This window comes from Echiichthys vipera, assembly GCF_963691815.1.
Source record: "Echiichthys vipera genome assembly, chromosome: 13".
NCBI lineage: Eukaryota > Metazoa > Chordata > Actinopteri > Perciformes > Trachinidae > Echiichthys > Echiichthys vipera.
The window spans coordinates 21,699,441-21,716,077 of NC_139838.1; the positions used below are offsets into that span (position 1 = coordinate 21,699,441).

Sequence of the window (16,637 nt, forward strand, 5' to 3'; positions counted from 1 at the left end):
ATGAGTTTAAGCATCAATAGCATCTCATTAATGTTGTGAAATAGAAACAGAAAAGACTGAAAGGGATCATGAATTACATAAAACTCAACCATTGTGCAAAAATACTCCCAGTTAATATTTGACTCCACTTGACGAACACGTTTGTGTGAGTACAGGAAGTAATAATACGAACGTTTGGCTTCAGCTCTCAGATTTCAGGACAATAATCTACAGGTTTTCCTCGAGGCAGTAAATGCGGCCCAACAGCACCTTAACAACATAATAGATTGCGTAATGCTCATGATTTGATCTGTGTAGAGCCAATAATGCTTCTTTTTTTTGTTGAGATTGGGTCAAAGCATGTTTTAAACTGTAAAACGGATGTCCGGTTGTGCAGTTTATCCCCCTCTGTAAACCTGTGAGGAACATTTTGCGTGAGAAATCCAAAACTTTGTGAATTTGAAGAAGAGATTCGTTGCTGCGTGAAAGGAAAAAAAATGAGAAGTCAAAGTAAAAAGTTGTGACATGAACGTCAGGTTACATAAAGAGAAACAGAAGTGCTTTTGTGAACATGCAGCCACGGATTCAAAGCAGGAAACCGCGTGAAAGTCAAGTTCCTTCGGTGTATAATTACAAATGCGATCATGGAAATACAAAGTTAATCACATAAAACTTGCAATTAAACGTGTCGTTTCTGAACAAAGCAGCACAGCAAACACTTCTACCATATTTCTAAGGGAAACTAACTTCAATAAAGACCACGGCCACACCAAACTCTGTGTAAAAAAAACAGATTTGGTCAGAGGACATATTCAAATGTTCAATTTGAAGCTGGTGCACATGGAAGTAGGGCTTCTTGTTCCGCTTCAGGCTGCAGAAGAAAGGCCAACGATCCAACACGTGACTGTGAGCGGAGAGTGTCAGGAGTGCTGTAACATTATATCTGAGATTGTGTGTTTGTGTTTATACATCAGCAAAATCCTTTAAAGCTGAGAATCGAGGCGTGAGGAATCTCAGATGTGAAACGAAACAAAACAACATCATATCAAATGTGCTTTTGGCTCAGAGTAGTTGGAACAGGGCTAACATGTTTACAAAGTATACAGCCTGTAGAGGTGACACATGCAAATACTGTTCTACGTAGACAACAACTTGTTTAGATTGCTCTGCGTGTGAAACCACTGTAACTGAGGTCGACTCTCGTGTGTTGCTATGAAATCTGTGGAAGGGAGTTTTCTGCAGGTGCTTCCTCCCATTCTGCAGCTCGATGGATGAAACTGCCTCCCTTCACTTTCGATGGGTTTAATAATTCACATGAACAAGTCTGGTCTGGCCCCAGAGTTTGTCCCCAAGCATTTTTCTCTTAGTGTCTCAGAGTGTGTTTGCAAATGTCCTCGGGGAGGGACGACAAAAGCGTTCAGTGAATGACAGACGAGCAGAGTCACGGGGTGAAGCGACATTGTCACAGTTTGTTTGCACACAGCACTCACAAAAGGAGGTGGTCATGTTTGTTGTCCCTTAATGGTTTTCTCCGCATGTGACTTTAAAAAGGGGCCTGATTCGGTTTCCCGCTGGAGGGGAACAGTTATGAAATGAGATCTTCAGAGTCATGGTTTTGAAATACTTTGCTGAGAGGGAGGCTGTTTGGGCCCCGGTGAAATGCCTCTATTGTGTTGCCCACAGATCCTCAGAGTTTCTCAACTCTCGTCACTCGGAGAGAGGGCGTGTGTGAGAGAAAGAGAGAGAGAGACGGCCAAACTAATCCCTCTCCCATCACTCACGGTCACGACGGCTGAAGTCAATATGAAAGTACAAAGACTGTGAGGAAGGAAAAGCAGGGAAGTTTAAATATTAACGTCTGTAAAAAGCTCATGTTCGGTTTTTGCGACACTGGATCAAGTGATCAACAGAAGAAGACCTTTAAATACCAGAGGGGAAAGATGAGATTAGATTAGATAAGATAGCCTTCATTGTCATTGCTCCCACAGAGCCACATGCAAAAGTGAAAAAACAGCGCAAAAGACATTGAGATACAAGCTATATACAACAAAAAAACAAGAGACCAGAGATGTTATGCTATGAGGTTTCATATTACGATTATCGTCAGGGGAAACTTTAAAGATTTCACGATTATTAGAATCAGAGTCAGCTTAATTCGTCATGTACGTGCAAACATACAAGGAATTGGATTTTCTTTTTCTCCTCTGTGTACACAATGCACAAAAAGCCAGCCTGTTTTTGTGTCCGGTGGTCTTACAGAGCTCTGTGATGCTCACCAGAGGGAAGAAGTTCAAACCGTTTGTGTGCAGGGTGTGAGGGGTCTGCAGTGATCCTTCCTGCCCGTTTCTTCACTCTGGACTGGTTCAGGTCCTGAATGGAGGGCAGGGTTTTATCGTTCGACACACAAGCTGTGTTTCAGTCCTGCACATAAAACATGTCAGCCTGCTCAGAGGGTTCAGCAGGTGGTCGTAAAATTGGAGTCACATCCAGGTAACTACAACACGATTCAGACAGTAAACACGTTGTGAACTTCTCCTGCCCAGTTTAAACTGCCTCTGTCCAGCTTACGTTACATTCACTAGTTTGTGGTTTTTTTACCTTTCCTTGCGCATAAAGTGGTGAATTACTATCTTGAAGATGTTGGAGCATTATGTCTTCTGGCCTACTGTTCGCCAGGGGGCACGTGGTGGACTCTGACGTCAGCTGCAGACACATTGTCATAATGTTCACAACATCATCACCCTGTGCTTTTATAAACCTCTATAGGCTACTTATATATTTTATATCTGTGCACAGTAGTCAAAAGTTTACCTTTGTTCATTTTTGTTATCCTCGTTTTTTGCTGTATTTCCATTTCCGTCTTCAGAGTCAAATTCCTTGTATGTGTTCACACTTACTCGGCTATTTAAGCTGATTTTGATTCTGATGAAGCCCCCCCGGCGTGACGCACTGTGGTGGCAGCATCACGGGCAACAGGAGGCTTCTGAGGTCGAAGTGAAGGCAGTTAATTACAGGGATGTCCTGGAGGGAAAACACAAAGCAGCCTGCAAGAAACGTGCCACCCGGGACAAGTTTTCCAGCAAGACAATAAACCCGAGCACAAAGCCAAAGCTGCACAGGAACCGCTTTAAAAACCCACAATGTGCCCTGGAGTGCCCCGAGTCCAGACAACAACCCAGGCCATGCGTAACCTGACAGAGCAGCGCCCAGATGTGCACAGACTGACACGCTGTAACCGCTGCCAAAGGTGCATCCACTAAATACTGACCTGGAGGGGGTGAATACTTACACAAACAAGTATTTTGTAATTAATTATGATTTTCACTGTCCTGCTGCAGGATGCACATAGTTTCACTGTGCAAACCAAAACTGATAATTCACTTGTGCAATGCCAACATCTCCTCTGTGCAATGCTGTCTCCAACCTTGCATTGACTCATCATATTTTGCTTTTTATTGTTACTTGCCTTTGTACTTCTAACTTTCTACTGTTAACATTTATTATATATTGCATATTTTATTGAGGCTTTTGTTATTTAAACTATCCTCTTTCCTGCAGTAACACTGAACATTTCCCATTTTTAAAGGATTATTTTATCTTCCAATGATCAGCGTCAAAATAAAAGACATCAGATCTGCTTTGATTCAATATTGCAACATAACAAAACATGAAAACTTCCAAGAGGAGGTGAATACTGTTTTTTTTTTTTTTACAGGAACTGTAAGAGGCAAAAGTTACCAAACTGGCTGTGATCCATCAGCTTCAACTTGTCTTGTCAAGTCTGAGCTTTAATGAATCTCCGCCGCAAAACATTCTCGCCAACCTCAGCAGGCTGAAGCATCAGAACCACTGAAAACGCATATTTTCTAGTTGTTTTTGGAGAATGTTTCTGGGTGTGTTCTCAGACTCATACTCAGGCATTTTCCCTTAGTATCTGTTGAAGAGGGGCATCCCAGAAAAAAAGAAAAACAGTGAGGAAAATGGAGAAATATGGCGCCTGGGTGTGGCAGAGCAGAACATTTCATGACTGCAGCTGAACTGATTATTTGTTTTTTACTTTCTTTCCACATTTGATGGTTTAGTTTCCAGCCCGACACACACGATCATTCAGCAGAGTGTTAGGGGAAGAAGGTGTGGGCATCAGGAGACACTCAGCAGATATAAAAATGGGGGGATTCCTCATCACAAAGTTAACAGGAGTTGCCTGAAAGAAGACGAGGAGGAGAACGAAGGGCAGGTCCCGAGCTGCGGTTTGAGGTTATCCTGAGTCATGGAGGAACCTCCTCCTCCGCTTCTCCCTCTGGAAAATCTGACAGGGCACGGCCACACGAAGACAACGCAGTCCTGCCAGTCATTTTTGCCAAAGACAGCGGGGAAAAACAGTTTTATGAGTCATATGTAAACAGCCATGTGTTAAACTGGATATAGGGGCGTTATGTCAAAGTATAGATGTATTTCTCTTATTTGTCTTTTCCATTCTGACTTTTTCAGATACTAAGAAGGCTAAAGAACATCCAAAGGCCAATTTAAAAAGTAATTACAAAAGCCTGACTGAGCTCTTATGATCTTATCAATGCAGTTAGATGGTGTTTATTTGTTGTTATGCGTTTCCCAACAGATGCTGTTATTCAGAGTCATGTGAAATGTTGCTGCTACCACACCCAGAATCCAGACAACCATCATTCCCACTGTCACCACAGGAACTCTTCCCATAACTTAACACACACACACACAGGCACACGCAGAATGCAGGTATGATTGTGTGATTTATAGTCCCTCTGCTTTACAGTGTCTTTTCATATTTACGGTTTAAATCCAACTGCTACAAGTAACGCCTCAGAAATAGTTAAATGTAGAAAAATAAAGCTTTTATCTAGTACTAAGATCTCTACTGACACTGTGTGGCAGGGGGCTGAAGTGCAGTCTGTAAAGAAAATCAGGTACAAAAGAGTATGAAAAGAAAATAGAAGTTTATTGAGTATTCTGAATCCTGCTCACCCTTCCACAGTAGCAGAAAGACGACGACGACGACAACAACACGGACAAACATTAGTTAAAATCTGGACGCGTGGACACCGCTTCTGCTGTGTCCTGAGATCCAAAAACAATCTATTCCAGTCACACAAACGTAAAGAGGGGGGAGGGAGTGAAGAAAGGGCAGCTGAGTGTCTGCCCCACTGCTTCAGAAACAAACAAACAAACAAAAACAAGCGGCTGGTGGTCGGTCTGTCTGTAAACCTGAACATAAATAATGAGACTTTGCGGTGGAGAGACACCAGTGGGTTCAGTGCAGTGGTGGAGTGAGCTGAAGGATTCAGATTGTCTAAATTCCTCTTTCTCCGGGTCTCCTCCTCGATCTTTACAGGGGCATAGTTTGACATTTTGGGAAATATTTGCATTGGATGAAAACAGACAATACTCTTATACTTGAACTTTAAATAGAAAAAGTTACCACCTGCAACCGGTTTGCATAAAGACTGGAAACAGGAGGAAACCGCGAGCCTGGCACACTGACACCACCTCTACAGCTCACTAATAAACACGCAACTCGTTTTGTTATTTGCGTACAAAAAGTGTATTTGCTTGTTTGTCACGGGCCGGACTATTTCTTGGCAGCAAACGGTAACTTCCTGGAGACACTACTGGTCATCTAGCAAACAACTCGTTACCCGTTGTTTTTACACTTTTGAACGGATTAATAAACGACATAAGTGTTCATAAATGAGCGTAAGAAATGACTTGTCGTGGTGTTACGGGTGGTTTTGTGCCACTCCAGTGTTGTCTGGGACGAGTCCTTCCCTGGAATCAAACACCGGTCCCCTGTCAAGTGTTAACTAGTGCAAAACCTCCCCACTGTAAAACTGCAAAGTTTAGAGTTTAGTACAAATTAACAAACTTGTTCATTCTGAGGTTCAGATCAGATAGAGCTGCAAAGATTAATCCATTAGTTGAATATTTTGATAACCGTTTTATCGGTTTGAGACATTTATTTTAAGAAAGAAAAAGTCAAAATTCTCTGATTACAGCTTCTTAAATTGTGAATATTTTCTGGTTTCCTTCCTCCTCTATAACAGAAAACTGAATCTCTTTGAGTTGTGGACAAAACAAGACATTTGAGGACGTCATCCTGGGCTTTGAGAAACACTGATCACCATTTTCTGACATTTTAAGGAACAAACAACTGATTGATTAATGGATAAAATAAGACGGATTAACTGACAATGTGAATAATCGTTAGTTGCCGCCCTACCTTCAAACAGAGCTACCCAGGCTTACCGTTTTCCATTAACAGTCTTAATGTCACCAGCGTTTTCTTATAATCTACTCTCCGCCAGAAAGCAAATACGCGTATTTCCCAAAATGTCAAACTATTTCTTTCAGGGAGATGAAGCTACGAGGGAAGGGCGGGTGACAATACAAACGCGACTAAGCTTGCTGCTGCAGGAGGGGGACACCTCAGAAGAATGTAGCACAGGTTATATTTTCACTTCGGTACCAATACAGACAGTTGTTTGACACGCGCACAGACAGCTGGAGAAATGACACAGGCTGATTACAATTGTCTGAACGATTCGGAAATCCATGTTATGCATTTGATCTATTTCTACTTTACCTCCTCTAACAGCAGAAAAAAAAGTAAGACAAAGAAAATTCATGTTGCTTGTGCCTCTTAAAATAAAAAAAACACCAAAAATCTGGATGTGTTCTCTGAATCTTAAGGCAAATTTAACAGAAAGCTTTGTGCAACAACACCACAAAACACCAGACAAACCAAAGTCTTTCAAAAAAACGAGTGATGCGGGGAAAAACACCCGCCGTCCAAACTGTCTCTGCGAGTGCCAGCCTGAGTCTACATGCATTGGGAGTAGGGTGTTGGGGAGGGGGCTAATTTGGAGAGGAGGCTTCCAATGATGGAGGGTTTACCACCACCCTTTACCAAACTGTGCCAAACACAGAAAAGACGCAGAGCCAGAGGTGGAAGCTGACTCAGCTGTTGCACTTTCTGCAGCTTTGCGTCTAACATCCGTGAACATAAAACCTTCTCTACGGGGTAACGTTCCCTGTAGTGTCGCCCACTGATTATATAATTTTCTCATCAGCAGCATGAAGCCCCCGTATTGTTCAGCTTCCTCTTACCTCACCTCCTGTTTTTGGCACTGATGAGTTTGGTAAGGTACGTGCATGGAATCCCAAGAGTTTATGTTTCTCTGTATGTATGTGTGTGTGTGTGTGTGTGTGTGTGTGTGTGTGTGGTTGTGATTAAGATCATGGCTGTGCGTTTTTACGTCTCGCTCACACTCAGAAATCTTTACACTTTTTCATTTGATCTAATCTAAACCAAAATAATACAGTCTTCAGGGTGGGGAGGGGGCACCTGAAAAGCTTTGTAAAATGCAGGTGACCCCTCCCCTTCTGATGTTAATTCTTTCCTGTCTTCTTTCTCTCTCTACAGGTCTTCCTCCTCCTCCTCCTCTTCCTCCTCCTCTGTCCAGGACTCTCTAGCGGATGGCCTTGACGGGGCTCTTGAAGCTGGAGGCGGCCTGCAGCTGCAGCTGGTAGGCCATGGGGTGGATCTTGAACCCGTACAGCCTGGAGAAAGAAGAACAAACGTGTGTGTGAGAGCTTCTCTTCAGGCTGGTTAACAAAACATCATTAATAAGTCCAGAGTGGCACGAAAGCTGCAAATTAAAAACTTCAAATAGAATCGACGGGATGCAACAAAAACATGCACGCTGAAATTGATGACGCTGTGTATACTGTGATCAGAGATGTGTTTGTTTTTAGGGAGAGAGCAGATGTATGATCTTAAGCTCTCGTTATCCATCACCCCACATCACGTGACTTTTCCTGCAGACGTCACGACAGAATGAAACGGGACGCAGGAAAATGAGGCGAGAGAAAATAGATCTGAAAGTCCTGAAGTGGTGAGAAATCCGATGAAATTTAAACCCAATTCACTCGAATTAACTCAGGTACAGAAAATTCTCTGAAGCTGAGTCACTTAATCGAATGACAGAAAAATCAGCGACTATTTTTATAATCGATTAATTTACCGGACTTTTCATTTCATAGTTTCAGCTTTTTAATTGTAAGGATTTTTGTCCTTTCGTTGTCTTATGTGATTGAAAACCAATTTAGGTCGACTCAAACTAATTGGCAGATTAATCAATTACAAAAATAAATGTTGCAACCCTCATAATTCTCATGGTCGAAATACATGATGCACAAACACAGCACATGTCATTATAATGAACTTGAATTAGCTGGCTTTAATTTAAAAAATAAACAAAAAACTACTATACTACTTCATCAATCTATAAATAACATGTACAATCTGATTAAACATGCTTAAAAAAATACCTGATTGTACCAGAGGCAATTCGACAAGTTGGTGTTTCTACATTTCACATTAAAATGAATCAATTGATCCATGATTCTGTATTTAAAACAATCCAGTTTAAGTCAGTACCAGTTAATTACAGCCCACACTACAAAACCAACTGCGTTAAGACTTTGCAAAACTCAACCTGCACACACTACAGAGACAGAGCCTGTGTAGCAGGTTAAAAAAACGTATTATTACTTATTAGAGCACGGCCACAAGCCTGAACTCATCAAACTGATCATCAACCCTTTTAACGTTAAACTTAAAATGTGTTTTTGAGCATAAACTTTTTTATTAAATGAGCAAGATCTACGGGATCCACAGTATAGATGCGGTGATCGGAGGACTCTTCCCCCATGGTGTGTACGTAGAGTTTTTCTAATGGTGACAAAGGTGACGAAGGTCTACTGGAGCACCTTCAGGCTTTGACGTGCCGCACGTACCTTGGGACAAACTGGTTGGCGGGCCTCTTGGGCCTGTACTCAGGGTGAACCATGAAGAGCATGTGGGGAAAGCCAGTGCCAAAATACGCTCCATCTGTGTGGTGGTGCCTGGAGGACTTGGGTGTGTAGACGTCCATACATTTAGGACAGTACAGCTTCACCATGGCCTCTCCTGGGATGTCTGATAGACCTGTGGAGGACGAGGAGGAGGAAACTGGATTAGCTATCAGAGTAAATCAAAGATTTACAGGAAGAGGAAGCACAAGAACACTGCTACTACAGTACAGGAATATAGTAATACTTCCTAGTTCCTCTAAGGTATTTTCAAAAATGCAATCTTCCCATCCATACAACAGTACATTCAAATATATAAATGGCATGATTTGAATTGCACTGCGAGGTTCGTCACGGACAGACAGGTTTAGTGGCTCTAAAAATCTAAGGAAAGGAAAGTTCTTTGCCCTAAATCCGTTAATAAAAGTAGCAAAATGCAGGAAAATATTTCAAACTGACAAGAAAAGTAATGACTGACCAAGTGAAAACAAACAAAACAGGGACCACATATTGTGTTTACGTAAAAAAGATTCCTAGGAATTCAGAGCAGCCAGATATTTTACATATGCAATGTCATGGACGGACTGTAGATACACACTTTGACAAATTACATGCGTAATAAAATGAAGTCAATTATGTTGTTGAGCAAAGACGTCATGCCAAGCTTTAGGACAACGTGAAACCTGTGTATTCATCACTTTCATTTAAGCCACAACATTTCCATAGTTATCAGCCATCGTGTGAAAACATGGGTTTACTGTATTTAAGGATGACTCTTTGTACTTACCGATGGGAAGCATAGGCTGATTCTCACAATAGACCCGGGGGCAATAGCCAAAATCTCCCTGTTGATACTTCTCCAACTGCAAAGGTGTAAAACATGATATTATAATACACTTTAAATAATAACAGGTGGCAGAAAATCTTCATTCAACAGCTGATCTTCTTTTAAAAAAGGAAGCTTTCACTCAGGGCTCTAACGTTGCGACTTTGATCGTCTTTGTCAAAACAGGGCCTCAAAGTACTCGAGCTGCGAGGAGGTCAGGTGTGAATGGCCTCATGGCAGCGATTCAGTGATTTACATCAGAGTGCAAACAGACACTGATTGAAAAAGAAACACAAATCCTGTCGTAATAGAAATAAAGTGTGGCCCGATCATGTAGGACTCATCTGTCTAGTGTTTTGATGCTGTTAGCAGAGGGTGAAATCTGATGCTGAACTATAAATCCAAACCTTTGTGGTAGATATTTATGGCAGGACTGTTGTTAGGCAAATGCATTCAAAAAGGAGCTGTACTCGAAATACTGAAAAATAAATAAATGATAAACGAAATACCAACGTTTTTTCACACCCGAGCACTAAGATAAAAAAGAGCATCTCTGCATTACTCCACTACGTCTTTACATCGCAAATATTAGTTTGCTGGTTTATTAAAGTAAAGTAAAAACCCAGCTGCAGAGCTTTAGTGTACAACCACTGTAATCAAGTCCAATCAATGTGCATTCATGTTCCAGCCTCATCACCTCTTTTACTGAGTATATATTTATAAAGTCCTCAGCAGCGTTCAAACGGTGTAAATAATGTTCCACCCTTTCAAGAAGAAAGTAATGTAAAAACAGCGCCCCTAACGCAGACGGTGTATTATTGTGTCACCTACCATCTGTGCGATGCCTCGGTTGGTGAGGATGTAGCGTGCGTGGATGAGGCCGTACAGCATCTCAGCTGCCTGCTCGATCAGGTCACTCTGGTTGGGATTGTCCTCCAGCTCCTCATCTGGAGACAGAAGGGAAAAGGATCATTGTTGGCGTCCATGTTTCTTTTTGAGAGTTTACGGAGAAACTAAACTGTGTTGAGAAACATTTACTAAAGGACAGGGAATACCAAAACAGAGAGCGTTCTCTTGTTAGATGCGTTTTGACACAATAGTTTTCTAATCTTTCAAAGGGTGTGAAACAAAAACAACAGCAGTTCTGCGGAAGCCTGTAGAGCAGGCCAAATAACTCCCATGGGTTCACATATCCTGCGTAAATATACAATGACTTAAAGGACAGAAAAAACCTTTACCACTTGAAGGTTAATCCTCTGAAAAGTAGAGAAACAGCATGCACAAGAGAAGAGCAAATATAAGCAGTTTTAAAACAAAAAAATGCTGAGATCAAATGTTCCTTCTCATTTTTATTTAATGTGCAATGATTCCTCCTAACATGACAGATTAAATGAGCAGCACACTTTAAAGCCAGAATAACGAATGATTGCGTCCTGAAAATGAAACACCTGCAACAAGAACGATATCGAAGTGGATAGCGGATTCCACACCGCAACGACGACGATAGTGGTGAACAATACTGTTGGGATCACTTTTAGAGATTTGAGGAACTGTAGAAACACTTGCAGCCGATACAAATATATCCAAATCTTCAGGCCGTAACGTTCAAACTCTGTATAATAATAAAGCGTAACAAACTTACTTACTGAACTCAACATCATTGCTCTCTCTCACGGTTCATATTTTTAATAACAATAACATAATAATTATATAATAGTAATTAACAATAGATAGATAGATAGATAGATAATGACGGATAAAAGCCACATCAAGTACTTTATGAATGTATCTGCCGTTTCTGTTCCTCTTCTATGTTTGATGGCATCCAGGAAACAACGATGCTCAAGTGTGGACGCTCACATTGTAATGATTATCAATATAAAGGGTTTGTTCATCCTTTCCACAGTCAAATTCAAGCACTTTTAAGGTCAATTTTCAAGCTTTTCGAGCATCTTATAGCTGTGGTAAAATAACATTTCTACAAATACAAACATGATTATTTCAGATTTTTCATTTCAGGCGCTGGCTTTTCGTATTTCTACCTGATAGCGATTTGTTGTGAGAGAATACGGATACAAGTTCAAGCCTTTTCAGTCACTTTATCCAAAATTAAAGCACTTTTCAAACCTTGAAAACATTAAAATTCCAGCATTTAAGGATTTCAAAGCACCCTTAGGAACCCTGATAGTAAACTCACCAGCCAATTTATTAGGTGCATCTGTCCAACTGCTCGTTAACGCAAATTTCTTATCAGCCAATCACATGGCACTAAATCAATGCATTCAGGCATGTAGACATGGTGAAGAGGATGTGCTGCAGTTCAAAGCGAGCATCAGAACGGGGAAGAAAGGTGATTGAAGTGACTTTGAACGTGGCGTGGTTGTTGGTGCCACTGCTCTGAGTGTTTCAGAAACTGCTGATCTACTGGGATTTTCAAGCACAACCATCTCGAGGGTTTACAGAGAACGGTCCCAAAAACAGAAAAGATCCGGTGAGCGTCAGTTCTGTGGACACAAATGCCTTGTTGATGCCAGAGGTCAGAGGAGAACGGCCAGGCTGGTTGGAGCTGATAGAAAGGCAACACTAACTCAAATATCCCCTGGTCACAACAAACGAATGCAGGAGAGCATCTGTGAACACACAACACCACCTACTGTCTAGCAGAGAGGGAACAGCAGCAGAAGACCACACTGACAGTTTACTAAGCACCAGGTGCACCTAATAAAGTGGCCGGTGAGTGTAGTTTGAGCTGTTGGTGTGGACGGCCCTTTACTTCTGTTACACGTTAGCTGTTACACATCTGCTAAATGGAGATGCTTTTCAACATTTGCTCTCAGCATTCAGTTTCAGTTTAAAGCTGTTGAAGGGAAGTACTGGATGATAATCAGTGCTTAACAAAATCTGAGAAGGTAGAGTATGATCGTGAGATACAGACCTGGTTCGAGGTCCAGGATCATGTCGAGGGCTTGGCGGTAGTGGGGAACTTGCTCATTGAGGCCCGTCAGGTTGAACTTGTCCTGGATGTAGTCTTCATCCACCTTTAGTTGGAGAAATCAGGTTAAAAACTGGTTATTCGAAGAGAAGTTTGTGTGGAATACAACAGACAGGACAGGCTGTTGTTTATTAAAGTCGAAACCAAACGGTTCACTTAAGTATGTGAGTAATGAGTCGCTGTAATCACGTCCAAATGTGATCACAAGAGCAGAGGTTCAAAATCCAGAGACACAAGCTGGAGTGACATTACGTTAGGAACTTACTCGACAACCTCGTAGGTCGCTAAGAAGAGAGAAGTGAGCTGCTTTATCGATGCAAGGCCTGATATCAGGGCTAGATGTGGCAGAGTCAGCACATAATAATGATAACGCCCCCAAGAACATATATTTTATATCCACTAAGAGCTTGAAGCTCAAAGCATCAAATGGTGGTAATAAATATAGTCTATTTTTCCATCTTTTACATGTTCTTCAGTCCAGCACTTACTGTTTATCGTCTGGATGTTTGTGCTTCGAAAACCTTTTTGTGTGTGTGTGTGTGTGTGTGTGTGTGTGTGTGTGTGTGTGTGTGTGTGTGTGTGTGTGTGTATATATAAGAGAAACATGTAAATATGGAGAGTAACACTTTACTTGCTTCACAATAAAAAGCCCAGCTTAGATTCATACTTTCTTCTGATTCATCACTAGATGCTAGCCCCTAATACAGGGTTCATCTCTCTTTCCAAGGTCAAATTCCAGCATTTTTAAGCACTTTCAAGGTCCATTTTCAAGGTTTTCCAGCAGCTGTGGTAAAATACATATTTCTACATATTGAAAATGATTAACCACTTTTTTAAAATGTCTTTAAAAAAGATGGTTTTACACTATAAACAACTAAAATTGTGTCCAGCAGAATAAGAAGTTATGTTAAAAGTCTATTCTATAATTTTTGCTTTGAAGAAATGCAGATACAATATCAAGCATTTTCAAGCACTTTATCCCAAATTCAAGCACTTTTAAAACACAACATTTAAATTCAGGCATTTTCAAGGATTTAAAGCACTTGTACAAACCCTGCATATAATAAAACTCCGAGAGATCAGAGAGAAAAACGACTCACCTCACAGAAAAACTCATTCCCCCTCAGTCCACAGAACCAGGAGATCCATGACACTTCCTCTGAACTGCTCATCTCTGAAGACCTGTGAAAGTGAGGTGAAGATACTCAATTATGATCCAAAAGTTACTCAATACTGAACTCACAATCTGCAACAAATAACAATAATAATAATTACTTTGTAAATACCTTCAACTGATGAGATACTTTCTATTTTCACAATATTTTCATTTTTTTGGGTCCAAAAACATAAAAAATCCCCAGTTTAGCAACATTATATTGTGGTTATTAATTATATTAATGATGCATATATGTTATACTGCATAATAGTTCACTTACACTTCACTATATTATTTAAACTGTTGTATATATTGTATTGTAGTATACAAATTTCACATATTTCCTTCTGTTACTTACTATTGTAATCAATTTCCCCACTCTATTTTATGCACTTATTGTTTGTATTATTTATTTATTTAAAAAAAAAAAAATTAGTTATATTTTGAATACTAAAATATATAACTAAGTTTATCATTTTAGATTGAATAAATAAACATGTAAGAACATACGGTATATATTTGATAGAAATATATGAGAAATAAATTGGATTTTGAAAGATACTTGTTAAGTTAAGTAAAAAAATTGGTTGAGTTAATTAAAAATTATAACAAAGAAATAAAAATCAAACAAATGTATGACAGAGGAAGCTGTTAGCTAACAATGGATTATTAAATAAGTGTTTACTTCTTTACACTCCACAAAAGTCAAGTGTCTGTTACTCATGTATCTCCATATATACACTTGTATATATGCTTTTTAGTTGTGTAATATTATTACCTTCTGTATTTTTTTTCATGTTTGAAATAAAACCAAAATCAAATAGAAGCACATGTTTGCTTTCATTTGCAAATACAATAATGAAATTACTCTTGGGGGGAACTTCAGAAGAAAACTACACGGTGAACGTTGTGATTATGCCGGGGAAAGGTTTATTCATAAAAACAGTTTTTTAAAAACATTCCCTATTATTTAAAAGAGAATTTAACACAAACACAAACCCCCTCATAAAATGACAAGGAAGAAAGCAACTGTTTTAAAAGATATTATACTCTGATATAGACTATCTAACGTGAAATAAGCTGTCGACACAATCCCTGTTTATACAGTTATCTGTGGTATTTTAATGCAATGTTACAAAGAAACAAGGAATACAAATGTGTGATTTCCTTTTGTTTTGTTTGTATTTTAATTGTTTGTTTTGTGTTAATATTACGTCTGTGTTGTTTCCACATGCAAGACGAAAAGATTCACATGTTTACCTGAACTACATGCAATGTACTGATTTTTGAATTATTGATTTTATTTTATCTTAAATAGCTATGTATTGCTTATATTTGCATTATACAAGTTAATACTTAGTTTTATTATATTCTAAAAATTCATGACAGGAAAAACTAAACATTAAAGCAAAAAAAATAACAACAAATAACAAAAATAATAATATTTATTTAAAAACAAAAAGAAAACACAATAAAAAAAACTAACATTAAAGCTACTGCCCAAACCTGATGAAGACTAAGGTAAATAACAGCGTTATCGTCCCAACCTTGTTTATTACAGTATAGTTTTCAGTCTTAAATCCGTCAAAAACGTGCATTAATAAAGATAAACACAACCTTAAATGTGAGGTTAGCAACGAAAGACGCCTAAAAGGTTAATGTAGCTGTTAGCCACCGTTAGCTCGCTAAGCTAGCGTAGATCCAACATGGCGCCTCGTCAGAGCGCAGGCCTCATGACAGAGCGGAGCCGTTTTTACAGATCCCTCCGCCTCTAACGGCCACCGCGCGGTTACGTGTGTTATTCTGCAAACTTACCCGGAGTTCAACTCTTTATACTGCTTTAAAAATCCCGACGGATCAAAACTGGAGCAGCCTCACCGGTGTAAATAAGATGGACACCACCTCCCAGTTCACCCTCAGCTTCCTCTTCCTCTTCCTCCTCTTCCTCCGGAGACACAGAGGCTGCGAATTCAACTGCTGCCCCCAGCGGCCGCTTTGGGTATTACACATTCTTTATAATTAAATTAAATTAAATTAAATTAAATTTTATTTATAGTGCCAAATCATACCAAAAGTTATCTCAGGACACTTGACAGAGCAGGTATGGACCACACTCTATGACTTATTTATGATTTACGTAGACACAACAATTGCATTTGAGTGGACTATCATTATTTAATATGTCTGTGTTATTCGTATCAGTAGACACATGCAGCGTTACAGTTGTAATATTCTCTATAAGAAGAAGAAGAAGAAGAAGAATTACTTTATTAATCCTGCAAGGGGAAATTCAATTTTTTCACTCTGTTATTATTCATGTTACACACACACAGGCCCGAAATACACACACATGCACAAACAGGACCTATATACATGCAATTAATGGAGAGATGTTAGAGCGAGGGGGCTGCCAGTGGACGGGCGCCCCGAGCAGTTGGGGGTTCGGTGCCTTGCTCAACAGCACCTCAGCAGTGCCCAGGAGAGGAACTGACATCTCTCCAGCCACTAATCCACACTCCATTCAAGGGACTTGAACTGGCGACTCTCCGGTTCCCAGCCAAGTCACTGAGCTGCTGCCGCCCCAAAGAAACAACAAAGAGAAACAACAAAGAAATAACAGAAACGAGTTAGACTGGACATCTAACAATTACACAAACAAACCCAACACACACACTAGCATGGCTGGAAATATTGAAATTCAGTTGATTTGGGCCGAACAACAACAACAACAACAACAAAACAACAAAGACATTCAATCTGAAGTTTTAGGACATTACATCTTATAAAATAAGATTTTCCTT

At 40.0% G+C, this 16,637-nt stretch overlaps 1 protein-coding gene across 1 annotated transcript; it reads right to left on the reverse strand.

Moving 5' to 3' along the window:
• Nucleotides 1–4,930: 4,930 nt before the first annotated feature.
• csnk2b (casein kinase 2, beta polypeptide) lies at nt 4,931–15,772 on the reverse strand. The gene is made up of 7 exons (XM_083925047.1): nt 15,652–15,772; nt 13,781–13,862; nt 12,624–12,726; nt 10,520–10,635; nt 9,650–9,725; nt 8,809–8,998; nt 4,931–7,569 (listed from the first exon to the last, which is right to left on the reverse strand). The coding sequence occupies exons 2-7, from the start codon at nt 13,850–13,852 to the stop codon at nt 7,479–7,481; spliced, it is 648 nt and encodes a 215-aa protein (XP_083781173.1). The 5' UTR covers nt 13,853–13,862; nt 15,652–15,772; the 3' UTR covers nt 4,931–7,478.
• Nucleotides 15,773–16,637: the final 865 nt, after the last annotated feature.

Bases quoted from the DNA above. Each gene is read 5' to 3' on its own strand.
- csnk2b (XM_083925047.1), bottom strand. From the start codon at position 13,852: ATGAGCAGTTCAGAGGAAGTGTCATGGATCTCCTGGTTCTGTGGACTG. The intron at 12,727-13,780 runs GTGAGTCGTTTT...CTCCAACTAAAG, and splicing joins GGAATGAGTTTTTCTGTGAG to GTGGATGAAGACTACATCCA. The intron at 9,726-10,519 runs GTAGGTGACACA...ACACCTTTGCAG, and splicing joins ACCGAGGCATCGCACAGATG to TTGGAGAAGTATCAACAGGG.